Source organism: Pongo abelii, chromosome 2 (genome assembly GCF_028885655.2).
Source record: "Pongo abelii isolate AG06213 chromosome 2, NHGRI_mPonAbe1-v2.0_pri, whole genome shotgun sequence".
Lineage (NCBI taxonomy): Eukaryota > Metazoa > Chordata > Mammalia > Primates > Hominidae > Pongo > Pongo abelii.
The window spans coordinates 4968097-4995213 of record NC_085928.1 but is presented as its reverse complement, the minus strand read 5'-3'; the positions used below and the strand labels follow the sequence as shown (position 1 = coordinate 4995213).

The following is a 27117-nucleotide window of genomic DNA, read 5'->3' as shown; positions in this document are numbered from 1 at the left end:
CTATTGTACAGTTTTACTTTATTTGCTTAGAGAACAAAAGGATGATCCTTTAAAGGTATTTTTCATGAATTTGCTCTTGAATCTATATTTTATTCATCATTGTACTCCCTAGCATCCAACAGATTTTCTTGTGCTTAATAGGTGCTCCTTAAATGTTGATTTAATTAATGAATTTGCATTTATTTTTCCTCAATACTAAATTAACAAAGAAAGTGATTTTTAAATTTCTATTATTTTAAGAAAGGTGACTCTTTTGATGGTGGGACTTGATAATGCTGGTAAAACCGCAACAGCAAAGGGAATCCAAGGAGGTAAGCTGAGAACATTTATGTGCTTTCTGAACTCTATTAAATTATTCTGAATTATTTATTTTGTTAAGTTGCTTTATTCCTTATTAATTTGGTTCAGATACTGTGCACTGCATTACTTTATATTCTTAGTATATTTGTGACTCATGTGGCGAATAGGCTCTGTCTTAATGGGACCAGACTATTATGTTTCAGATTTGAATGCATGCAGAGATGCAGAGGCTCCTTGATGCCTTTATCTGCTAAGAGGGAATAGTATCTGTATTCTAGACAATAGGAAGGAAAATTTAAAAAGATGAGCTGCCCCTGCTTTTAAGAATACCCATCTTCTACTTATATTTTCCTGGCCAGAAGTTAGTCACATGCCTATGCTTAGATGAGAGAGAGGTATAGTTAGCCAGCATATTTCTCTTTGAATCTCTTGATGCTTTTTTTCAATATGATAAGTAATTTTTATAATTAAATCTATATCATTAAACGGCTTTATATCATACATACTGCATCTCATTGAATATTGAATATGTATCATAACATATTACATCTCATTGAGTGTATCTCATTGAATGCTGGCTAGTCTTCTTTTTTTTTTTTTAATTTTTAACTTATTAGGTCTTTTTTGGTAGAGATGGGGTCTCCCTATGTTGCCCAAGCTGGTCTGGAATGCCTAGCCTCAAGCTATTCTTCTGCCTTGGCCTCCAAGAGTGCTGGGATTACAGGCATGAGCCACCACGCCCAGCCCGGCCAGGTAATCTTAATTTAATGCTTTGTGCTACAATATAGTAGTATCTATGCTAGTGACTTTGTTGGGCACCTAGAATGTATCACCAGTCAGGCATCTAAAGTGAGTCCCCAACCCCGGGGCCGTGGACCAATATCTGTCTGTGGGCTGTTAGGAACCAGCCCACAGAGCAGGAGGTAAGCAGCAGGCCAGTGAACGAAGCTTCGTCTGTATTTACATCCTCTCCCCATTACTCACACTACTGCCTGAACGTTGCCCCCTGTCAGATCAGTGGTAGCATTAGATTCTTAGGACCATGAACCCTATGTGAACTGCACATGCAAGAGATCTAGGTTACGTGCTCCTTATGAGAATCTAATGCCTAATGATCTGTCACTGCCTCCCATCACCCCCCAGATGGGACCATCTAGTTGCAGGAAAACAAGCTTAGGGGTCCCACTGATTGTACATTATGGTGAGTTGTATAATTATTTCATTATGTATTACAATATAATAATAATAGAAATAAAGTGAACAATAAATGTAATGTGCTTGAATCATCCTGAAACCACCTCCATCCTTCAGTCCATGGAAAAATTGTCTTCCGCAAAACTGGTCCCTGGTGCCACTGATCTAAAGGGTAAGAATTGGGAGAAATGCATAACGTGTATTTGTTTCTGGAAACTGATGATTGCAGTAAGATATCATGCTTACTAAATAGTGGAATTAACAGGTTGCAAAACTCACTGTTGAAAAACACATTTTCTCACCTCAAATGCCACTCTGTAATGTTAAGTAAATTATCTATTATTGTCTATGATTTTTTCTAAAGCCTATGTCTGTGCTATCTTCTACGTTATATCTTCACAGGACACTCACCATCATTATTTAAACCAGTGGTCAGCAAACTTTTTCTGTAAAGAGCTGAATAGTAAATATTTTAGACCTTTCATCCAGTCTCCTCCTGAACTACAAAACTTTTACACTGTAGTGTGAAAGCAGCCATAGACAATCTGTATACAGGCTGGGCATGGTGGCTCACACCTGTAATAATCCCAGCACTTTGGGAGGCCGAGGCGGGCGGATCATCTGAGGACAGGAGTTCGAGACTAGGCTGGCCAGCATGGTGAAACCCCATCTCTACTAAAAATACCAAAATTAGGTAGGTGTGGTGGCACACACCTGTAATCCTAGCTACTCGGAGGCTGAGGCAGGAAAATTGCTTGAACCCTGGAGATGGAGGTTGACTGAGCCGGGATTGTGCCACTGCACAACAGTGAGACTCCGTCTCAAAAAAAAAGACAATCCGTATACAAATGAGCATGGCCAAGCTCCATTGAAAGTTTATTTACGGCACTGAAATTTGAATTTAATATAATTTTCATGTGTTAGGAAATATTTTTCTTTTAATTTTTTTTAGTCATTTAAAATGTAAAACACATTCTTAGCTTGTGGGCCATACAAAAACAAGTGGCAAACCAGATTTGACCTGGAGGCCATGACACCTTCTTCTAACCTTCTTCTTTTATCCATTCCTCTAAAGCCTGACATTCATGGGAGCAGGCACCTTAGAATGTGCTAGTCAGATTACCTAATTTGTTATGTGTACTGGGTGTACTTAGAACATCCTCTTTCCTTTCTTTCTCTTATGTATTCCACCTCCATATATTCATAAGTTCCTTTTTCTGAGTCTAGAAAATGCTTAATGTCAAAGCTGCCTTCAACTTTGAGCCCCACCCCCCATTCTCTTTTTGTCCTTCATCCCATATTTACTCTTCAGTTTCTTACTTTGAAATTTTTTTTAGGACTGTAATTTCATAGAACTACTTGAAACTTCCCAGATTTAAGCCTTCTCTTTCCTTTATATTTTTGTGTTGTTCTCACTTACCTAACTAGAGAGAATATCTACTGATCTTTAAAGATGTATTTTTGTCATATAGTCTCCTCTTTTATAAAGTCCTTTTCAATTCCCAGCTGCCCCAACCCTTACTACCTTAATTAATAGAATTGATCATGTCCACTTTTTTGACCTGCTCTTCCTGATACCTACTTGGTCACTACTTAATTGCATTTTGTTTGTGTATCTTTTTTCTTCAGGCCTTAAATTCTCTACAGGCATTTTGCTTATTTTGGTGTCACAATTGTTTAGGCCATGCACCTAGGTCTTCTTAAAACATCTCTCTCATGGCTCCTACTTTTCTACTTATTTCTGATTCTTGTCTGACTTCTCAGCCTTCTTTTTTTTTTTTTTTTATTTCTGTGTGAAATTGAGAAAAAGTTATCTGCTAGTTTCTTTTCAGATGTGTCTACCTCCCCTCTGACTGTGTTGCCATTGGCTAAATCCAAACCCTCGGTTTCTTTTATCTATAATGTCACAGTAGCTTTTTTCTAATTCATATTCTATTTATTTATTTATTTATTTTTAATTTTTTATAGAGGTGAGTCTCACTATGTTGCCCAGGATGGTCTTGAACTCCTGGCCTCAAGTGATCCTCCTGCCTTGGCCTCCCGAAGTGTTGGGATAGTAGGCATGAGCCACTGAGCCTGGTCATATTTTTTTGGTTTTTTAGAGACAGGGTATCACTTTGTCATCTAGGCTGGAGTTCAGTGGCGTGATCATAGCTCACTGTAATGTTAAACTCCTGGGCTCAAGCTATCCTCCTGCCTCAGCCTCGAGAGTAGCTAGACTAGAGGTGTGCTCCACAATGCCTAGCTAATTTTTTTATTCACAATAGCTTTTTTCCCTTTTTTATTTTTAATTTTGTGAGTACATAGTAGGTGTATATATTACAAGGTACATGAGATTTTTGTATAGGCATGCAATGCATAATAATTTCGTCATGAAAAATTGGGTATCTATTCCTTGAAGCATTTATTCTTTGTGTTACTCTTTTAGTTGTTTTTAAATGTTCGATTAAATTATTATTGACTATAGTCCCCCTGTTTTGCTTTCAAATACTAGGTTTTATTCATTCTTTCTATTTTTTTTCACAATAGCTTCTTAATATAAAAGTAACACCCCTTCCTGGAACTTTAATTCTTTAAATCAAACTTCTCTTCTTCATGGTTGTCAGTAATTGCATTAGTTGGACACAGGTTCAGTTGTTCTCACAGAGACCTAAGATAACAGTGGTTCAACAAGATAGATGTTTCTTTCTTTCTCATAACAGCCTAGGCAAAAGTAGTATAGGACAGGTTTGTCAGCTCCATCGTGTTAGTCCTCAATTCTTTGTTCTATTTGCTTTGCCATCCCCAGTGTTCTCCCTCACCTACATGGTTGAAGGTAGTTCACTACAAAATGTGCATTTCAGCTAGAAGGAAGAGGTAAAGGGTAAGGGGAGGCCATCCTCCTTTCCTTTAGGAGCTGAACCAAAAGCTGCTGCATCATTTTAGTTCACATCATGACTAGAAGCAGTGGTGTTCTGGACCTGCTTTTCATATTGGCTCATATCAACTAGCGAGAGCCGATTATGCATATCTCTTCCCAACTCTATGTTTAGGTACCTCACATTGTTAGTTTGAAATTGGCCATGGTCAAAGTATTTATACTGTGGAAATTGGCAGATACCATACGTGTATCAGGGTTCTGCTCCTCCAAATATTTAACAACACATCACTGGCTAGCCTCTCATGGCCACCCCTAGCTGCCATAGTAGTTGGGGATTATAGTCTGTTGTAAGCAGTCATGAGCCTAGGTAAAAAAAAAAATCTAGGATTCTCTTGACTATCAAATAGTGTTTCCTAATAGGGAACTATTGTTATTTTTGGTGCGAAAATTCTTTGTGTGGATTGGTCCCTAGCATTGTTGGGTATTAACATGTCTTCATTATATTGTAGTTATTTGTGATTTGTGAAGAGAAAAAAAAACAAAAAAAATTATAGTTACTCATATATATATATTTATGTTTCATATGTAGTTATTTGTGTGTGTGTGTGTGTGTGTGTGTGTGTATATATATATATATATATATTTCCCCAATAGACTAAGAGCTCTATGGGATCAGAAGATGGATTTTATTAATCTTTGTATTTCTAGAACCATGCATAGTACTTAGCTTATAAGAAATGCTCAAAAATTTATTGATTGTATATTTGCATTTTATCTTGGACTTTCTAGAGATGATGTCTTACCACATATACTTTACTGAAATTCTCAATTGGGGACCATGTATCTTTGTGTTCCTGGTTCTTGTATGATTTCTCATCTATAGTGGCCCCTAAATACATGTACAAGGATAGATGGATAAATACATGGAAGGACAAAAGAAAGGGTGGACGTATGGGACAGCAGCTTCAGTTATCTCAGTGGTTTGGTGGTATAGTATTGAGCCCTGTATGCTTTGTGCTGAATGCTAAGGATACAAAGACATAGTCCCATGTGTTGGGAAGGTATAGGCTATTGTGAAGATCAGCAGAGGACAGAATATTATGATAGAGGTAAAGGTGATAGTAGAAGTAGGAGGAATCATCAGAAAAGGATTTATGGGGAAAGTTGTACCTGAACATTTAGTCTTAAGTTTTGAAACACAAATGCTGAGTAGGAACCAGAGGAAAGAATAGAAGGTGTTCCATATATCAAAAGAAACAGGCTTTGGAAGTCCTGAAGACCTCTGTTTGAGGCCTGTCTCTGCCTACTATATAACCTTGAAAAAAATTCCTTAATCTGAATTGGTTTACTGGGCATATTGCCATCATTTTATCTGTACTTAAATTGCTCCCTCTGCCTAAAATATAGTTCTCCCTTCTCTGTTACAATTATGTAGCTTTTATGTGTTCACTCACAATGAAGTCTTCATTTCAAGATTTTATTTCTTCTCTGAAAGCCTTTCTAGACCATAACTTGCCCCTGCCTTTTTCACCTTCCTTCCCTTGAATTCCTACACACTATCGTTTCTAGGTTATTTTTTTTTTAAAGAACATACAAATTCTGTGTTATTCCTATTAATATTCTGCTTCTCTATATTACATTGTACTCTGAGGACAGCAATCACATCTTACTCATCTTTGCACCCTTGATGCCTAACAAAGTCCTGGTACCAAGGAGGTGTTTGATACATGTTAGTTCCCTTATTGCTACTTCAGCATAGTTGATTTGTTTTCACTGATGATTGCCTGGGGTTCCTCTCTATTCATACTGAAAGACAGGGGCCTATTTTATCCACACAAACTAGTTCCAGTGAGGCTTAGATCACATTTTTAAATGCCTAGTATAATCCTGTTTCTGGAAAATCATTCTGCTTATATGTCCAACTTTACCTTTTTCTTTTTCTAGGTAATGAAAGTAGTAGCAAAAGTATGACTTGTAGTGGCTCTTAACTTTCTCAGGTGCTGTGTAAACTTCACTAAGGCGCTTACCAAGAGATTGGTGTGTTGCAAGTCTGTTTCTCAGTCACACCTAAGTTTAGTGAATGCCTTTCAAATTAATCTTTGTAATAGCAAATGTTTTGCTAAATGTGGAAATAAGACCCTCTAAACACCAGTGTTGTTCAGTAGAACTTTCTGCAATGACGGAAATGTTCTATATTGGCTCTGTCCAGTAGGATGGACCGCTAGCCACATGTGGCTTTTTTTTTTTTTTTTTTTTTCTTTAAACTCTATATGTTACCCAGACTGGTCTCAAATTCCTGGCCTCAGGTGATCCTTCCGCCTCAGCCTGCCAAAGTGCTGAGATTTCAGGCCTGAGCCACTGTACCCAGCCACCACATACGGCTTTTGAACACTTGAAATGTAACTGATGTAACTGAGAACTGAATTTTAAATTTTATTTTAGTTTATTTAAATTTAAAAAGCCTCATGTGGCTTGTGGCTATTGTTTTGACCATGCAGCTCTGAACAGTGTTTTCTGTGGGATAATATTTATAATGGAGTCCAGTGATGAAGAAAAAATAGAACAGAAAAATATAAAGTTTGAACTCTTCTCTATAGCCATGAGTCAGCATGCCATGAGTTCTCTTTTCTATTCCTTTATTTTCATACCTCTCTGAAAACAGGCTATTACTGTCATTTCCGGTCAGTCTAGAGACTTTTGCAAGATTAATTTTAATAAAGCACTATTTCAGTCACCTTAATTATATCATTGGTCTGCCAGATATTTTCAATAGCTCCTTGTTCTCTATCTTCAGAACCCTCTTCTGTTTGCATTCCTAATCTTAAGGATTTGCCACACGCACAATGTTCAATTTGTTCATATTCCTTTACTTTGCCATTTCCCTTCCTCTTCTGCCTGTTTAAATCCTACACAGCTTTAAGGCCTAAATTCTCTCTCTCCAGTGATGTCTTTTAAGATCCTCAGGTATCTTTTAAATCTCTTACTGTCATTATCACTCCTTGGCAGTTCATATACATCCTGTATCTTCTTTATGTTTTCGTATATAGAAATCCAAAAAAATTCAATTATGTATTTATTGGAACATCCAAAATATGTTCCTATAGAAAGAATGAAATCTACTTTTTGTTGCAAGCTGCCCTTAAACATCTCTTTATTGCAAATATAGCTTTAATTCAGCTAATTAAAAAAGAGTGGCCTTATTCTTTATAGCTTCTCTCATTCTTTGATTCTTCTAAACTCTTCTATTCTCTAAATGTTCATGGTTTTCTTTATAACTCCACAGATGTTTTAATAGTCCCTGGGGATGGCTATGGTATTGAAAGGTTGACATTTTTATTGTTTGTAACTTGGACAGTAAATAGCCTTAAAGGCAAGAGTTTATTCATGTATGAATTCAACAGATACTTATTAAGTACCTATTATATGCTAGGTGTGGGTGTTATATTAGGGGAAAGAAAGATTCCTATCTGCATGGGGTAACATTTCTAGTTTGATATTCTGGCCTGTCCCCAAACCAGTATGCTTCAAAATAATGTTTATTGTGTCAGTGAATGCTAAATATTTCACTTGGGTGCTCAAATTTTAGCTGAAAAATTAATGTTGTCAATTAAAGTCTAAAGATTTTCTTTTTTTTTGTATCATTTGTAACAGAATACCCTGAAGATGTAGCTCCTACTGTTGGATTTTCAAAAATTAACCTTAGACAAGGAAAGTTTGAAGTCACCATCTTTGACTTGGGAGGTGGAATAAGAATTCGGGGAATCTGGAAGAATTACTATGCTGAATCGTATGGGGTAATATTTGTTGTGGATTCCAGTGATGAAGAGAGAATGGAAGAGACAAAAGAGGCTATGTCAGAAATGCTAAGACATCCTAGGATATCGGGAAAGCCTATATTGGTGTAAGTAATGTTAGCATCATTGTAAATGTAGGGACGATGGTATTGGCCACTAAAGAAATTTACGTGTTACAAACTACTGAATAAGCTAAAATAGTCATGCTTTAGTATACTAAAATGTATGTAATTAACTGGGAGTTGTTAATTTACTGAGGCTTTGTTGTAGTGCTGTCTATAGGGAAAAAGGGCTAAGGCTATAGAATTCTTAAAAGTGGATCTCTTCGATATTCAAATATAAACTCATTGTTTTATGTGATAGTTTACTTTTTATAGAATTTTGCATTTTGAAATACTCCTTTAACAAGGTTCTAAAATATCTTTTAATTTTTTTCTCTTTTAGTAACTTGTATTTTGCTTTTGTCCTTTTTTCCTTAAAGAGTTATTGTTTCAGAGTTATGTAGACAGTTTATTTTTCTAATACCACATTGATTTCTCAGTTTTCACGTCTGCATTTCCATATTGGACATGTGATTGTTATCAAATTAGACATACACTTACATGATTTCATCCATGTGGGTGAACATTTTTTAAAAACGAAGTGACAAAGGACTTTTGCATTACCAGCCCTCATAGCATTTATGCATAGTAAACAGTAGATGGTGCTATAACCGTGAGGCATAGCAAACTGAAAGTAGTTTAAATTGCTCTTTAACTTGTAGTAAACTAAATGTTTGCCCTTGCCATCTTGTCCCTTTTCCCTTGTTCTTGTGGTTCATTATTAAGGATTTAAAAAAAAAAAAATCAACCTGTCACGTGGTTAGATGAAAATTGTAGAGTTTCTCAGTGGTCTTCAGTAGTAAATGAACATTTTTAAATGAGGTGGTTTGGAAGCTCTGATTGCAAAAGTTAAAACTGTATTATATGATTTATTGCTAAAGTTGATACTTTTAAATTTTTATATATTTAATTAGAGAAGTTATTTGATTTGTATAAGCAATTCTCATGTTTTATTGAATCTAAAGGAAAACTTTTAACAGGGATATGTATGAAGAGAGAACTTTGCAGAACCCCATAGGCTAAATTGGTGTTTACAAATGTTTAAGCAGGGAATCAGTGATTTCTAGACTAAAGTAAAAAATATTAATGATGGTTATTTGTAAAACAATATTATGTGCTTTTTTAAAACTAGTCATTTAATTTTTTTCATTTACTCTTTTATGGATTTATTCATTAATACATGCATTAATTCAACAAATATTTATTTGAGCATCTACTGTTGCCAAGCATAGAATCTTTTCTATAATCACAACATTGCCAAGGGTTGGGGATGTGTTTGGGAATAAAAATAACAAAAATCCAAGTTAGACCTCAGGAGCTTATATTCTAGGGGGTGAGATAACACACTAAATAAAATTAATAAGTTACATTATATATTAGATCATCAGCGTATTGAAAACAAACAAGTAAAAGAATATCAGAAAGCCTGCGGTGGTAGTGATGACAAGGGCCTGTTGCTCTTATAATTAGGATGATCCTAATAGGCCTTCTTGAGAAGCCGACATTTGAAATGAGGGAGTCAGTCATGCAGATGTCTGTGGAAATGGCTCAAAGTAGGGGTATACAGTTGTTAAGTGACTACAGTGATTACTGAGTAATCACATAACAGCAAAATATTTGCTTTCAATTCTGTCACACCTCTCAGCTAGTGAATTTCCTGAATAGAAAAGAAAATACACAACTACTGTGATTGCTTCACCATTATAAACTCATAGTTAGTGAGAATCCACAAAGATATAAGAATTAATAATGGACAGTGTAATATGTTTATGAAATATAGAATGGTTTGCCATTTGACCAGATTTTCTCATGGGATTTTTACAATCAGAATTTTATTACTAAAGGTAAACTGCTTTTTGGAAGGAATGTGATTCAAAAATATACAAAATGTACACAAAAGTACACATTCTTAGTAAATTTCAAAGATAGTGGGAAAGGTTTTTTGTATATATTTTTATTGATATTTAATAGTTGTGCATATGTGGAAAAGAATGTTTAAAAACGTGATTGACTTACCATCCAGAGCCAGCCACCGTTAGCATTTTGATGAATTTCCTATGCATATCTATTTATGAGACATGTAATGTATGCAGCATTCATATAATAAATACAATTTTGGGCCGGGCACGGTGGCTCACGCCTGTAATCCCAGCACTTTGGGAGGCCGAGAAGGGCGGATCACAAGGTCAGGAGGATCGAGACCATCCTGGCTAACATGGTGAAACTCTGTCTCTACTAAAAATACAAAAAATTAGCCGGGCGTGCGCGCCTGTAGTCCCAGCTACTCGGGAGGCTGAGGCAGGAGAATTGCTTGAAACCCGGGAGGTGGGAGGTTGCAGTGAGCCAAGGTCACGCCACTGCACTCCAGCCTGGGCGACAGAGCAAGACTCTGTTTCAAAAATAAATAAATAAAATTTTGTATCCTACTCTTTTTTAAATATGTTTATAAACACCTCTTGAATGTCTGCCCAAGCCCCATATTTGAAAGTTCTCCTGTTTACCTTTTTCTCTCTGACTTGCAATTAATTTCTCTTATTGATGTTACTGTCTTACTATCGTTTGAATCTCTTCACTACTCCATTTCCCTTTAGTGTTACCTCCCTTCAATTCCTCTTCTCTAATCACCTGTGTTGCTGATAGGAACAGTCCCTTAACCAGTCTCTAACTGCCAGTCTTGCCTGCCCCCCAAGCTCTCCTGTACACTGCCAGCAGTTCTTTTCTTTATTTGATATTTTCAGATTACAAAACTGGTACATGCTTGTTATGACCAGTGAAACAATACAAGAATATGTAAAGAATATGAGACTTTTAAAAATACAATTTTGATAATTTTACTACTTCTTAGCTTAAAGTCTTTCAAGTTCCTTTCACAGTTCCATGCAGGTAAGAAATTCTTTCTTTAACATAACCTCTGCAACTAGAAATAATGCCTGGCATATAATAGGTCTGGCACTGACAGATCTGCTGTATAATAAGTAGGAAAGATGTTCAGCAGAACTGTGCTAAGCTCTGTGCTAGAGGATGGGGGCTATAGAAGGGTAGCAGGAGGGGATACCTGTATTAGAGTCAGGTGGCAGTTCTCTTTGTTGCACACAGCTTCCTCCTTACTGCCCACAGACATCTGGACCACTCATATGCCAAATACATTTACGGCGTCTAATTTCTTCTGCCCACGCCTTATCTGAGCCTAAACTAGTTGAGGTAATGCACAGTGCCTCTTAGAAGTCATTTTAATGCTTGGATAACTTTCTCCTCCTACCTCCAATAACAAGCAAGCAGAAAATAAGACCTCTGAAAAGCTTCATTTAATAGAAGGAAATAAACCTAAAGATTAAGAATCTTTTCTGTAATCACAAAATACAAATTGACAGAGCCTGAATTCATTGTTATTTGTGGAAAGTAGAGTGGATGACCACAGTAGCAGGTTGTGACAATCTTTAGTTCTTCTCTGCTTGCTCCTACACACAAGCCTGACAGCATGTGTGATGGCAAATAAGGCCTTGGCCAGTGTCTCAGTCTGTTTTCATGCTGTTGGTAAAGTCATACCCAAGACTGGGAAGAAAAGGAGGTTGAATTGGACTCACCGTTCCACATGGCTGAGAAGGCCTCGGAATCATAGTGGGAGGCAAAAGGCACTTCTTACATGCTGGTGGCAAGAGAAAATGAGGAAGATGCAGAAGCGGAAACCCCTGATCAACCAGCAGATCTCGTGTGACTTACTCACTACCATGACAACAATATGGGGGAAACTGCCCCCATGATTGAAATCGTCTCCCACCAGGTACCTCCCACAACACAGAATTGTGAGAGTACAATTCAAGATGAGATTTGGGTGGGGGCACAGAGGTAAACCATATCAGCCGGATTTTACTTGATGTCACAGACTGGAGGTTTTTCTTGAAAAGTCAGAATCAGAATATCACTAGGCTTCTTTGTTTTATTAGCTCAGAAGTTCTTTTTGGCAGTTATATAGCATTTATTAATCAGCATAGTATTTTAATTCTTCTGAAATAAGTGGTGAAAAGTTGAAAAATCGTTAGTTTAGGGAGAAGACAGAGTCTGGAACCTGGATTCTAAGAGCTACTGTGAATTTGTTGATAACCCTGATAAGTCACTTTACTTCTTTGGGCTTAGTTAAATGCCTGTTCTATAATAAAAGTAACTGTAAAATATTCTAATTCTTTGTATTCAGCTGTGTAGAGTGGCATGAACCAGAACCAATTTCAATAAAAAATTAAAAATGATTTGCATTCCTTTTAAAGAGAGTAAAAATCAATGCCAGGCAAACATTATGCTTTGCAATCATGTTAATCTACAAAGTCCTTTTTCTCTCACATCAACTATTTAGAAATTAACTTTAGCCTGTACTGTAAGGTATGAATTACGTTATCTACTCTTGCCTGCTCCCCACCCCCATTAACTGTTTAGAGCTTAATTAATCTAGCTGGCCCTTGAGAAATTTTTTTAAAAATACAAACAAAAAACCTTCAAACTAGGTAGTCTTGACAAAGAAGGCCTTTCCAAGAGAAAAAGTAAACAGGTTTTGCAACTTTATAAATAGTGCCAGCAGTAATCCCAAATTTTAAGCTCAACATCCAGTATAGACATTTTCCATTAATAGTACAAGGCATGCTTTGTTGATTACCTGAGGAATAAACTGAGCTGCGAGGTTTTTTAAACAGCTTAATCTGTTGAAATTTTCAGCAGTCCAGGGTTACACTGATGTCATAAGAAGGCACATGCTCTTTCTACACCCCCTCTCGCTAGTACCTGTGGGGTCTTAAAAGTTGGCCTCAGAGAGATAATAAATTACCCCTTCTTTTTATAGTTGAATCTCCTAATGCTTTTAACCAGAGTAATCCTTGAGAGGCACAGGCTAAAATTTTCTTTTAGGATAACAATTCTATTTGTATTAGCATTCTCAAACTACTGGAAGGTGCCACTTTTCTCATTACACACTGCCTGCTTTTCTGTGGAGTTACATGAACTACCTTAACTTTTGGCCAGTCTTCACAAATTGAATGATTACAGCAAAAGTGATATATGTATAGAGTTTCACTTGGGGAAGACAACATGATATCTTGGATTTGATCTTACTGGATGTTATGAGCATTCCAATAAAAAAGTTTCTTGGCTACTGTGGGCACACTGTATATGGGGTAGCCCTGCTCCTCAAGGAGCAGTAAAAATACATTAGATAGGTAGATAGATAGATAGATAGATAGATAGATAGATAGATAGATATTCTTGACCCAGGGTCTTTGCATCATGAGTGGTCTCCCAAGACCTTCTGAAATCATACTTAGAATCCCAAGTGTATGTACATTTTTCTTGTGAGCAGATCCTAAAGAAGTTTATGACTAAAAAGATTAAAAACTCTGTCAGTGATTTTCCATATTAGGAGAAACAATAGCCAGGCTTTAATTATTACTTTTTCAACATGAGATTTTTTTTTTAATTTCCAACCTTTATATGCTTATTTGACTCACCTTCCTTCTAGGCAGTATTACAGCAAAATGTTAGTTTGCAAGTTTCTTTTAGTCATATTCCTTATTGTAAGTGCCCAGGAGAAGTTAAATAGGTTATGGTTATCCTAATACAGTTATCAAAAATTGAATCAAACATACTTTTATTATGTTAAAAATTTAAATAATAAGAGAATCTGAGTCCTGTTTTAGAATGCTGGAGACCTATAGATATGGAATTATGGTCTGCCTATGTCACATAATCAGTTGATCCTGAGATAGAGTGGTGAGTCCCCTAATTTCCTCTGAAACCCCTACTTACTGAATTTATAAAGTCTACTGGCTTAAGATTTCTCTCCTTTCAGTGGAGCCTTACCACACTGTCATCTTCATTAATGTCATTTACTTATACTGTTGACTCATCTCCAGATGTCCTTATTGAATGTTTCCTTTTGTCTCTTAATGACATTCAGCTTCATAGCAGCTGTAATTTACAGTAAAGATTCTCAGCCAATTGATTTTGTAGGTAATTTAAGCACTGGGAGCCTGCAGAGGTCCCCATCCCTTCCTCCCCTATCACTTCAATCTAGTTAAAAACAAAATAACAGAAAAAAACTCTTTGGCAGTGTTACTAGGTAGCAAGATATTGTCCATGGACCACCTGCATCAGCATCAGCCTAGACCTTCAAAATTTTTGAGGGTGAGACCAGATATACTTTGGGCTTTTTTTCCATACGTGTTCTCCAGATCATTCTGATTCATAGCAAAAATTGAGAACTACTGGTGTAGAAGAAAGTGTATGTAAGTCAGAAAGGCCCTAAGTAGGTTATTTAATCTTTCTAAGCTTTTATGTCTGCACTTGTAAATAGGGATTATAATACCTGTCTTGTTATATGAATTCCAAATAATGCATTTAAAGCCTCTCAGGTCTCTAGTACAGTGTTTCACTAGTGTTCTGTAAATACAATGGTGGATATGAACATCATTATTACTGATAATATACTGTGTCCAGGTGTAGCAGAATTAGGAGAACCAGTTTCAAAGTATTTCATCATACGAATTCAAGCTCTGTGAAGCTTGTAATTACAGAAAATGGCACAGTTTAGTAGTTATGAATATGAGCTTTAGTGCCCATAGTAATTTTTATTTTTATTTTTATTATTGCATACTTTTAGTATTGCAATATTTTGCCTTCGCCTCTTTTAATAATTTTTTTCCCTTTAAGGTTATTATTTTAAGAAAAAATAACGACTTATAGTGCCTATTAAGTGTGTATATAAAATACACAAAATGCTACAACTAATTAAGTTATCATGTTATCTGTTTTGTTTAGGTTAAGGTGATACTAATAGGTTTGAAAAGAGAACAATGAAAATGGTTTCTGATACATTGCTTTGTGATGATTTCTTTTGTGCTTAAGTCTTGCTTTAAAAGCAGTATGTTCTAATATAAAATGCTGAAAGAAAATAACTATTTTACAAATTCATCTGGATATAATTGTACTAATGAATATTAAATAGTACTTAATATTATCAGTTTTCATGATAAACAATTTAGTAACAATTACAAACAGGTATCACTAAGGCTGTAGAAAGAATTTTGGAAGGAACAACAGAGAGACATCTATCACTAGTCAGCTGTGGAGTTTATCATCTTTTAAATTTATCTTTTTTTTAATAATGTTTCTTAAATATTTGAAGCTGAGATACGTGAAACATCTTTTTATCTAGCGATGCTTGATAATTGACACAATAGAAAGCTCAATTTTGTGATATTTTATAAATTAAAAATTATTTTGTATTGTTTATGAAATACATATTTTACATATACAAATTCAGTCATTTCAAATACCTCAACCTCTCTTGACATATTTTCCTTCATCGTACGTACCTGGAAAAGCCACTGTCTTGGTTAGACCCAGTCATCTACACATTCTGTGCTAGCACACAAATGCTAAACATTGATAGGTTAGTAATACGTGACTGATGGCTGATCTCACATTAAAGTTATCATGACTGCCTGGTTATCTTCTTATCTTTCTTAGAATGTTTGTTGTTCTCTCAAAATGACAGTTTCCCTCCTTGTCCTCTCTCTCTGTTCTGCCTTAACCCCACTGTGCTTTCAGTTTTTGCCTGAGTTCTTTAAGGAAATAGAAACCATCGCACAAGAATATTCTCATTTTTTCCACTACCACATTTACTCAACTGTCTGCTTTTATTCCTAAACCCTGCCTTTTCTTCTATAGTATGGAAGAAGGGTTTCTCTCCTACCCAAGTCCAGCTTCCCCATTTGTGCTTCATATTCCACCTCTTTCTGCTCTTACATAATAGTATCCCTTCCCTTTCTTATGTGAGGAGTTTGTCTCTCTGGATCTTTCCTGTCAGCAGAATGTGCTTTCATGTTTCTTGCCTGGAAGTATAGTGGAATCCTTTCACTCTACATATCTCTCTAGCTATTGATTACTTTTTATAGTACCTTATTCAAACTTCTGGAAAGAATTGCCTGTAGTGGCTGTTGTATTTCTTCATGCCACGTTCTTTCCTCAGCAGACTCCATTTGTGCTTCTATTTCTGTAATTCCTTGAAACTGCTCTTCTTGGAGCCAATAATTGTCTTCGTGCTGCCAAATCTGTTGTTATTTTACTGCTCTTATTTTACCTAAAGTTGACTGTTTCTTCACATTTTTCCTTCTTTAAACTCTCCTTTTGCATTGGCTTTCCTTGTACCTCATTGACAGTTTCAGTTAGTTTCTTTTATTAACTCCTCTTCTTCTTTGAGTCTAAATTTTGAAATATTCCAGGCCCTTATCTGCACTTCCAGTTTTTTACATCCACATACTTTTCATACCACCTTACATACCATTTATTTACTCAAATGACCCAAATCTGTACTTCCGGTCCTGACATATCTCAGGCACTCCTACTGATATAGCTAATATCCTAAAAACCTCCACTTGGACCTTTTAATAGTCATTTCAGATTCTCTCGACCAAAATAGCATCTTTGATTTCCTTCTCATGGCCAATTCTGAAACCTTCGTCTCTGACTTTTCCTCTCTCAGGAAATGGCATCATCATCTAATCTGTATCCTGTAATTCTACCTTTTAAATCTATCAGAAGTTAATCTAACTTTTTCCACCACCACTATATAGTATGTAGTAAGAGAATGGTTAAGAGCTGGTTCTGGAGTCAGACTGCCTGGGTTCATATCCCAATTCACTATGTGCAGTTTCTGTGACCTGGAACAGGTTACTTAATTTTGTTGCACCTCAGTGTTCATGTTGGTAAAATTGTAAAAATAGTGTCTACTTCATACTTTATCTACTCTGAAATAATTGGAACAATGAGTAGGACATTGCGAATACTTTATTCCTCTTTAATATTACTGTTGCTGCTGCCACCATCACCACCTCCTCTTCCATCCTAGTCCAAGCCTCCATCATTTCTTCCTACTGCCTTAAGTTTCTAATTGTTTTCTATACCTATGGGCTTGTCTTCTACTTACCTCCCCCAAATCCATTCTAACCCATTCTTCATACGGTAGATAGAATGATCTTTTTCAAGTGTAAATTATATAATATTACTATTAGGTCTAGAAAAATCTGAGATCCTTGTGTTGAATACACTTGTATAAATTTCAGACTTCTTTCCATGGCTTACAAAACCTTACATCTAGCCCTTGCTGACCTTTCTTAACCCCATCTCATATCTCACTGCTCTTTTCTGACTATGCCCCCACTGGATTGTTATTTTTCTTTGCACGGTTAGTCAGACCCTCCTCAGGGTCTTTGTACTATTTGTTTCCTATGCCTGGAATTATACCCTCCCTTGTACTCATTCAGATCTTCACGTAAATTTCACCTTTCAGAAAGGTCTTCACTGACTACCCAATCTAAAGAAGCACCCCTTGACAGTCTCTGTCTCATTTCATTGCCCTTTTATTTAAATCTCTGCCCAGAACTTAACATTATCTAATATTTGTATTTATCTGCTTTCTCCACTAGAATGTGAGTTGCAAAACTCTATCCCTGTGTTGTGTGAATTTAGACTGTATCTCTAGCTTATAGTATAGTATAGCATTATCTTAAAGTCATGGCAAAATATTCAAGAATACAGTTGCCTTTAATTTGACTTTATCTGCCAGTCTGTAATACATTGCCCTGTATGGACCCAAGTTCAAGAAAGCAATACCTTAACTCATCTTCTTATTCCTTAAACTAGATTCAGCTCCCAGTTACTAATTAGATTCTTCAAGTACATAGTTGAGTTTTCCCTGATCTGTTGACATTGAGTTAAGTTACCTTCTGAGGATAAAAGATTTGATAAAGGGCTGGGCATGGTGGCTCATGCCTGTAATTCCAACACTTTGGGAGGCCCAGGGGGGTGGATCACTGGAGGTCAGGAATTTGAGACCAGCCTCGCCAACATGGCAAAACCACCCCCTCTACTAAAAATACAAAAATTAACCGAGTGTGGTGGTGCACACCTGTAATCCCAGCTACTCGGGAGGCTAAGGCACGAGAATCGCTTGAAACTGGGAGGTGGAGATTGCAGTGAGCCAGGATCATGCCACTGCACTCCAGCCTGGGTGACAGAGTGAAACTCTGTCTCAAAAAAAAGAGAAAAGATTTGATAAAGGTTCTAGTTTGGTTTAGCTTTATTGTAGCATGATTCTTAACTATTAAAATATTCTCAAATCAGCCAAATAGATTGCCTAGGTAGTCATTACTACTTAACAGATGAGAAAAATGTATAATATAGAGCTTGATACCTGACCAGGTATCTCATTTTCAAAGTTAATTTGTGAGTTGATGGTAACTGTATTTTTTTTTACTTTAATTAAATAAAAGCGTGTTTTATGTAACTGGCTACAGAAGTTTCTGTAATTTTAGTGGGTTAGGGTTAAAGGGGAAAATTACAACTTAACAGTGATGAAAGGTATGTGAATGGATCCATGAGATGGAGAAAAACAATACAAGACACTGAAATATAAGCTATCTTTTACTGTAAAGCTGGAAAAGTTTTATTTTGAGCTACAGCATGGACAGCACCAACAACACAGTACTCTGCAAGGATTTCTTTTTTTGTATTTTACAGCTAGTCCAAATTTCTCTTTAGTATTGTTAACATACTCTTTTGTACTATTCACTGTCATTTCAATATTGTTGATGCTCTCTCCTTGTTCCTCTACTAAAAGAGATAACTGAATGAAAAGATCCCTTAAATCCTTTATTTGGTTCTCTAAATTAACAAGTTCTTTGTGTCTCTGTTCAATCTCTGAAAGTTGTGCTTTAGTGATATTGATTTCTGTAAGTAAGCTTTCATTAAAAACTTCCCATTTTCCTTGATGAAGCATATCATTTACATCTTCTTCAGACATCTCTTTTCCAGCAACTTCAAGCTGACGCAAAATAAATGTCTTGCACTTCTCTTGCTTTGCTGCTATTGTGTCATTGTATATAAACATGATTTGCTGAAAATGGCAGAACATTGCAGCATGCTGAGATTTAAGTATCCTTGTGACCACTGAAGATGGACCATTTTCAACCTCTGACTTTTTAACTTCTTTAACTAAATCATTCAAACTTCTGTTGATGTATTCTGCCTGGATTTTTACCTCCTTTGTAACAGTAGACTCTCTCTTAAGTAGACTAAACCTTCTCATTGAAGCCACCAGACTTTTCTGTTGCTGCCCAAATTTTTGAACATTGTCTGCCAAATTGTTAATACTTTCCTGTAGTTTCTGGATTTCATGTAGGTGTCTCTCAGCTACAGGCTCTCTTTCATAAATAACAGCTTGCTGCAGAAACACCCCTTGTTCCTCTGTTTCTGTAGTTGATACATGACTGTCTCTAGAGAGTTCAATTTCCTTTGTTCTCTGCTTTAGTTCTTGAAGTCGGTCTTTCATCTTCCCTTTCCTCCTAAGAAGCAAAAATTTTTGTGTTGAACAAGTAGAAATTTGGTATTTTTCCCCAGTAGCAGTTGACTTCACATAACTGTCTATATCCCAACAAAAATTCTAGTTTTCTCAAATGAGGTTAAAAAATTAGAAAAAAATCAATGAGTTTCCTCATAAAAACCATTTAAATAGGGAAAGTAATATAAAATAATTTGTAAGTTACTTTGCATGTGAGTGCCATTTAGTTGTGTGCAATAGCTGAGAAAGCTGTGATGCAGACACAGTTGGTCAAAAATACTTGTCACATGATAGTTTTCTTTTTTTTTAATAAAGAATGCTTTTGACTACACCTTCAACCTATAGGATTAATCTTCAGATGCCAAAAGTGCCCTTGTTACTAAAGATACTGTTTCCAGTTAATTTGGCCAATGTAATATTAAAAAATACTCATTTTGCTAAATATGCATCATTCAGTTCATTGTAGTGACAGTACAGATTTTATATGAGAACGTTAAGCTATATGGATAATATTGAATTTATTTTAAGTTTTCCAAAGCCTCTGAATTAACATATTACTTGGCATAGTGTTTTTTCTAGCTGTTGCATATATATGAAAACATTGGTTTGATTATGCTGATTTCACATTCTTAGCATTCTTTTGCAAAGATATCCAGACTGTCTTAGAACAAAATTTATATCAATTTGTGTTAGGTGATACTTTTGTAAACATGAGAATATATTTATATAAAATCTTATTTTGGGAGTAATAATAATATTGACACTTATCACATGCTGTGTTGGTAGTTATCCGTAAGAATCAAATTGATGTACATAATTTATATTTAATGATATATATGAAATGACATACATACATATAAAATGAAGGGAATAAAAAGCAGTAAAATACTACTGTCACAGAGCAACTTGATTTTAGAAATGTCTTTCATGACATTTTTGAAGATAAGAAGAGGCTGTTAGGGAGTACAAATAGCTCATTAGACCACATATAATATTAATATCAACCAGAAAAAAAGGTCTCTGAATGTGATGCTGTTATGCTGTGGGACTCAGTGTTTGATATGTTTATGGAAATATTTTTATTAATCTGGATGTTGTCATAGGAGGCATACTTAACAAATGTGTAGATGGTGTAAAATTTGGAGGAATCTTTAGTATGTTGAAGTACAGGGTAGGGATTCAAAGATTAAAATAGTGTGGAACTTTATACTAAAAATAACAAAAATATATTTAACAGGAATAGATTTAAAATATTTCATCTAGCTATAAGAAAAATATTTTCATATCTACAGAGTAGAAGACCCTTGGGTTCACAATACTGTCTATGAAAGTATTGGAGATTTTAATTAATTAAGCTTTCTTTTTTTTTTTTTTGGAGATGGAGTCTTGCTCTGACGCCCAGGCTGGCATGCAGTGGTGCGACCTCGGCTCACTGCAACTTCTGCCTCCCGGGTTTAAGTGATTCTCCTGCCTCAGCCTCCTGAGTAGCTGGGATTACAGGTGCCCGCCACCATGCCTGGCTAATTTTTGTATTTTTGGTAGAGACAGGGTTTCACCATATTGGCCAGGCTGGTCTCAAACTCCTGACCTCGTGATCCGCCCACCTTGGCCTCCCAAAGTGCTGGGATTACAGTTGTGAGCCACCGCTCCCAGCCTAATTAAGCTTTCTATCAGAACCATCAGAATAGTCACTATGCTTTTATAAATAATAGTCTGATGTATGGATAAGCTAAACTGCCAACTCTATGCTATTCAGAGCAAATTGCAAGGGTAAGGGGAACTCAATGAACTTCTGAGCATATTTTGAGATGGAAATTCTTAAGTTAGGAATTACCAAACTAGCATGGAAAGGATGAGATTGGAAAACCATACCAAATGGAGACTCACTGAAATAAATGGTAATATTTGTCCTGTAGAAGAGAAGATGTAGGGTGTGTATACAGCTGTCTTCTAAAACACAAAGGTCTGTGTATGCAAGTGGGATTAGACTTACTTGGCATAACTCCAAAGGGCAGTGGGTGGAAATTACATGGAAAGAGGTTTGATTCCATATAAAGAAGACTTTTCAAACAAATACTGCTTTCCCAAGATGAAATGAGCTGCTTCATGAGGTGTTGAGTTTGCCATCACTGGACATTTTCAAGATGTTCTGGAATGATGACTCCAGGCAGACATGTTACAGAAATGATGCCTGTTTTGGGTAAAAGGTTAAACCAATGTCCTGGTAATATTCCTTTGGTTTTAAAGGACTGGTATTTTGTGAAATAGTCATTGAAGTCTACTATATGTAAAGTTTTAAATGCTGTAATATATATGTAACAATTTCTGTCCTTGAGGAATTTATAATTTAGGGTGAGAAGGACAATATACAATTTAAAAGATAAACGGGATAATTTTAGGTTTTGATACAATAATCAGGCAGGGTGTCTCTAAGCAGATATTTGAGATGTGAGACTAAATGTTGAGAAGCCAGGCAGATGAAGAGCTGAGGGAGTGTATTGTAGGTATAGGAGTTGGGTTGCCAAGGCAGTGAATGAGACTGATATGTTTTAGGAACAGAGTTATTGCATAAGAACAAAGTGAATGTAGATAGAAAGGAATGAGAGGAGTAACATGGGAAGAATGAAGTAGAAAGGTAGGCATGGACCACATCATAAAGGACTTGTGGGCCAAAGGAAGGAGTTTAGATTTTATTCTAGGTGCAGTAGAAGACAGTTAAAAGATAAATAGGATATTGACATGATTTGTATATATTTTTTCTTTTTGATATGTAATTTAAAAAAATTTTAAACTGATACAGGGTGTCCCTATGTTGTCCAGGCTGGTCTTGAACTCCTGGGCTCAAGCCATCTGTTCGTCTTGTCCTCCCAGAGTGCTAAGATTACAGGCATGAGCCACCATGCCTGGCCCTGATTTATATTTTTAAAAGATGTTGTTGCTTTCTATATAGAGAATAGTTTCCTAGGGAAGGGGTGGGAGTAGTTCACAGAAGAGACTTTAATGATAGAGATGGAGTAAATGGGAACCATCAGGATATATTTTTGAAACTAGAAGCAGTAGGACTTGATGATTTTAACCCATCAGCACTTAACACAATCATTTCTTGAGACACTTTGAAGAAAAGTATTTCTCCTGTTTTTTTCTCTTACCTTTTTGGCTCTTCCTTTATCACTATTTTCTTTTTCCTGGCTACTCCTCATCTCCCCCGCCTGTAAATATTGGAAAAATTTAGACTCAGTCTCATTTTTATCCATCATCATTTTTTAGTCTCATGGCATTAAATGCTGTTTGTAAGCTGATGACCCAAATTTGTATCTCCAGTTTAGGTTGCTCTTAAAAAACTGCCTACCTGACAGCTGAATTTGAATGCCTCTGTCCAAAATGAGCTCATAATCTTCCTCTGAACCCATAAACTGCCCCATCTCTCTTCTGGCAACTCTGTTTTTCCAGACTCGGAAGTCTTTTTTTGTTTGTTTTTTGAGACCGAGTCTCACTCTGTCCCCTAGGCCGGAGTGCAGTGGTGCGGTCTCGGCTCACTGCAACCTCCGCCTTCCGGGTTCAAGCGATTCTCCTGCTTCAGCCTCCTGAGTGGCTGGGACTACAGGCATGTGCCACCACGCCCAGCTAATTTTTGTATTTTTATTAACGACAGGGTTTCACCATGTTGGCCAGGCTGGTCGCAAACTCCTGACCTCAGGCAATCCGCCCTCTTCGGCCTCCCAAAGTGCTGGGATTACAGGTATGAGCCACCGCGCCTGGCTGGAAGTCATTCTTGACTTTTTTTTTCTACATTTCATATGGAAACACAGCAAATCTTGTCAACATCTCTTTCAAAATGTATTTGGATCTAGCCGCCTCTTACCATCTCCCTGGTTCAAGTCCCTGTTATTTTTGTTTATTTTTAATTTTTGAGACAGAGTCTCCCTCTGTTGCCTAGGCTGGAGTGCAGTGGCACGATCTTGGCTCACTGCAACCTCCATCTCCCAGGTTCAATCGATTCTTCTGCCTCAGCGTCCCGAGTAGCTGGGACTACAGGCACATGCCACCATGCCTGGCTAATTTTTGTATTTTTAGTAGAGATAGGGTTTCACCATATTGGTCAGATTGGTCTTGAACTCTTGACCTCATGATCCCAAAGTGCTGGGATTACAGGCATGAGCCACCGCGCCCAGCCAAGTCCCTGTTATTTTTCATCTTGATTGTTAACGATAGTCTCCTAAGTGTTCTCCTTGTTTCCTTTTTGCACCAACTACCCCCCATCCTGCCCCCACCACAAAACCTCTGGTCTTTTCTTAACACAGAATTCGGAGTTAAAATGTAGGTCAGACCATGTCATTCCTGTGCCTAAAATCCTCCTTTGGCATTATCTCTTAGAGGAAAAACTAGAGCCTACGAAGCTCCACAGTGACTTCACCCCTTCTGTTACCCCTCCGACCTCACCTCCTACAACTCTCCCTTTCTCTGCTTCAGTCTCACTGTCCTTGCTGTTCTCACACAAATCCGGCACTATCTGGCTTTAGGGCCTTGGTGCTTGCCTTCTCTTCTATTTGAAGTGTTCTTTCCCATGTAGTATGTGACGTATTTCCCCAGCGCAGTCCTTACTGAAATGTCACTCTCTGAGTTAGGATGTTCTTTGTCACCCTATCTTGGACTATACCTTCTTTCAACTCTCTAACCCTTCCCAGCTTTATTTTTCTTAGCATTTTTCACTATGTAACATACCATGTATTTTACTTATTTATATGAACTTAATTGTCTACTTTCTCCTCCCAATATTAACTCCATGAGATCAAGGGTTTTTATTCATTCTGGTACCTCATAGAGTTAATATTTGGAGGAGAAAGTAGAGGGTCTTTATTCTTTCCCAACACCTTGATGAGTCTTATATTTACTTGAGTTCTTATGTTGAGATCTTGATATCTTAGATTTACTTGAGCTCTTAATATGTGCCAGGCACTAAGTGTGTTGTATGTTCTTATAAGAACAAGTATTGTCATGATCTCATTCTATAGATAATGAAATTACGATCTCAGCTTTAGTAATTGAACCATGTTGTCAGCTAGTGGTAGAGTTGAGATTCAGATTCTGGCAGTATAGTTTGAAGGACTCAACTCTTTATACTATAGTATAGCATACTAGAGCATAGTAACTTCACTATGGTATAGCATAGCTTTACTATGCTATGAAGGTTTTTCAGTGGTGTTAGAGAGATCATTTAGGGTGAGTTCTGAAAAGAGGCAATTAGGTCAGTTAAGCGGTTGGGAAAAGAGCCAGATACAAGGGATAAGACCTTGAAATCTGTTTTTGTGAGGAAAAGGTGTTTTATAGATATTAAAAGTTGATTCGGAAACATTTGCTATATTACTTTAGTGCCACATGACTATATTGCTGAGCATTTTAAGTACCGGTGGGAAACATTTAAGAGCAAGTTTTTGTTGCTGAAATGCACTGAGAGCATTCTAATATTTATTTCACCTATTTTAAATATTTAATTCAAATAGCCGGTAATCTTTTGTTTTTGCCACTGATTTGCTATAGTAAAGGTAAAAAAGTTCAGTCAGTGCAATTTATGTAAATAGGGAACTTCTAAGCTGAAAAGAGATTCCATACCCCTCTTCCTCTGCATATTTTTATTGTCTATATTCTACTTTACTGGCAAGGAACAGTTTCTGTACCTTCAGAGTAGAGCTAACCAAAGCTAGTGTTTTTATAAGATCTAAGGAAAAAAATGAGCTATGAATGATACTAAACCTGGAACAATTATGAAAGGAAGATTAGTCAGGAGGAATATTAGAAGATACTATAGAAAGAATTGCCAATTTTAGGTGTTAAAAAGTTGTTTTTGTCTTTTGTGTTTAATATTATATTATATATATTATATATATATATATTCATAGTGACAAGCTAGTACAAAAGAAGGAAACAGAAATTTGGTTTCTGTATATGACTTGAAGCAGAAAAAAATATAAGAATCCCAATATATAATATATATATAATATATATCCCAATATATAATATATATATAATATATAATATATATAATATAGAATATAGAATATATAGAATATAGAATATAGAATATAGAATATAGAATATAGAATATATAATATATATAATATATAATATATATAAAATATATAATATATAAATATAATATATAATATATATAAAATATATAATATATAAATATAATATATAATATATAAATATATGTATTTTATATATATTATATTTATATATAAAATATATATAATATATAAATATATATAATATATTATATAGATATATAAATATCTATATAATATATATTTTATATATATATATAAAAAATATATATTTTGAGACAGGGTCTCGCTCTGTTACCCAGGCTGGAGTGCAGTGTCATGATCTCAGCTCACTGCAATCTTCACCTCCTGGGTTCAAAGCGATTCTCCTGTGTCAGCCTCCCGAGTTCCTGAGATTACAGGTGCCCATCACCATGCCCAGCTAATTTTTGTATTTCTGGTAGAGACAAGGTTTCACCATGTTGGCCAGGCTGGTCTTGAACTCCTGACCTCAAGTGATCTGCCCACCTCAGCCTCCCAAAGTGCTGGGATTACAGGTACAAACCACCATGCCTGGCCAGATATTGTATAAAATATTTGATGCTTATCCAAGTATAGATACTTAAAGACACATAAAACTATTGGGAAGTAATTGTGGAAACTTTTTACCATGTGGCAACTTTGTGAAAGCAGAATTATCACCCATGTTTTATTATATACATCTGATAAGAACTAGTCTTCTTTTCAGTATAGAGAAAATTTGATGTTAAAGTAAGTTGGCTTAGTAATTTATCTTGTATAGCTTCCTAGTGTTCATTTTTTGGTTTAGTGGTATTTATGACTTCCTAATCTATAAGCTCTTTCTAGTATTACTATATTGATGCTGAAAATAAATTATTCCCCAAAGTGTTGAAGATATCGTGTCGCATTTAATATAGCCATGAACTTTTTAAATAAGCTTTTTAAAAATGTTATTTTTTCCCTCAAATTAATAATGCATGTACACAGGTTAGTAAGTCAAGTCATGTCAAGGCTTCTAAAGGTATATATCTGACCCTTAGCTGCCGTACCACATCCCCTTTCCAATTCTCCATTCCTTAAAGGCAGTCATAAAGGCAGTCATTTTCAGCTCCTTAGCTATATGTTGCTTCTAAACTCCTATTTCTAGGTAATTTGCATGTGTAGGTATTTTTGCTTCTTCAGTTTTATTTTATTTTATTTTTTTTGAGACAGAGTTTCGCTGTTGTCACCCAGGCTGGAGTGCAATGATGTGATCTCAGTTCACTGCAACCTCCTCCTCCCCGGTTCAAGTGATTTCCTTGCCTCAGCCTCCTGAGTAGCTGGAATTACAGGCACCTGCCACCACGCCCAGCTAATTTTTGTATTTTTAATAGAGATGGGGTTTCACCATGTTGGCCAGGCTGGTCTTGAACTCCTGACCTCA

The 27117-nt window shown here is 36.2% G+C and overlaps 2 protein-coding genes across 16 annotated transcripts in view; one reads left to right on the top strand and one right to left on the bottom strand.

Moving 5' to 3' along the window:
• ARL13B (ADP ribosylation factor like GTPase 13B) overlaps window positions 1–27117 on the top strand; it is a 72687-nt gene that overhangs the window by 15617 nt on the left and 29953 nt on the right. For 2 of the 10 annotated variants that reach the window (XM_054551238.2, XM_054551236.2), the window contains exons 2-4: window positions 245–311; window positions 918–1053; window positions 8006–8255. The exons of 1 other annotated variant lie outside the window; for it this stretch is intronic. In XM_054551238.2, the coding sequence (XP_054407213.1) occupies window positions 273–311; window positions 918–1053; window positions 8006–8255 (425 nt within the window). In that variant the 5' untranslated portion in view covers window positions 245–272. Of the gene's footprint in view, window positions 1–238; window positions 312–917; window positions 1054–1896; window positions 2189–8005; window positions 8256–27117 lie in introns of those variants that run through there. 7 more of the 10 variants (XM_054551240.2, XM_024244624.3, XM_054551239.2 and 4 more) reach the window with 6 other exon arrangements.
• The window catches only part of STX19 (syntaxin 19), a 104197-nt gene continuing 95787 nt past the window's right edge, over window positions 18708–27117 (bottom strand). For all 6 annotated transcript variants that reach the window (XM_054550288.2, XM_054550290.1, XM_054550289.1 and 3 more), the window contains 2 exon segments: window positions 22779–22838; window positions 18708–19633 (listed from right to left, as the gene is read on the bottom strand). In XM_054550288.2, the coding sequence (XP_054406263.1) occupies window positions 18736–19620 (885 nt within the window). In that variant the 5' untranslated portion in view covers window positions 19621–19633; window positions 22779–22838 and the 3' untranslated portion in view covers window positions 18708–18735.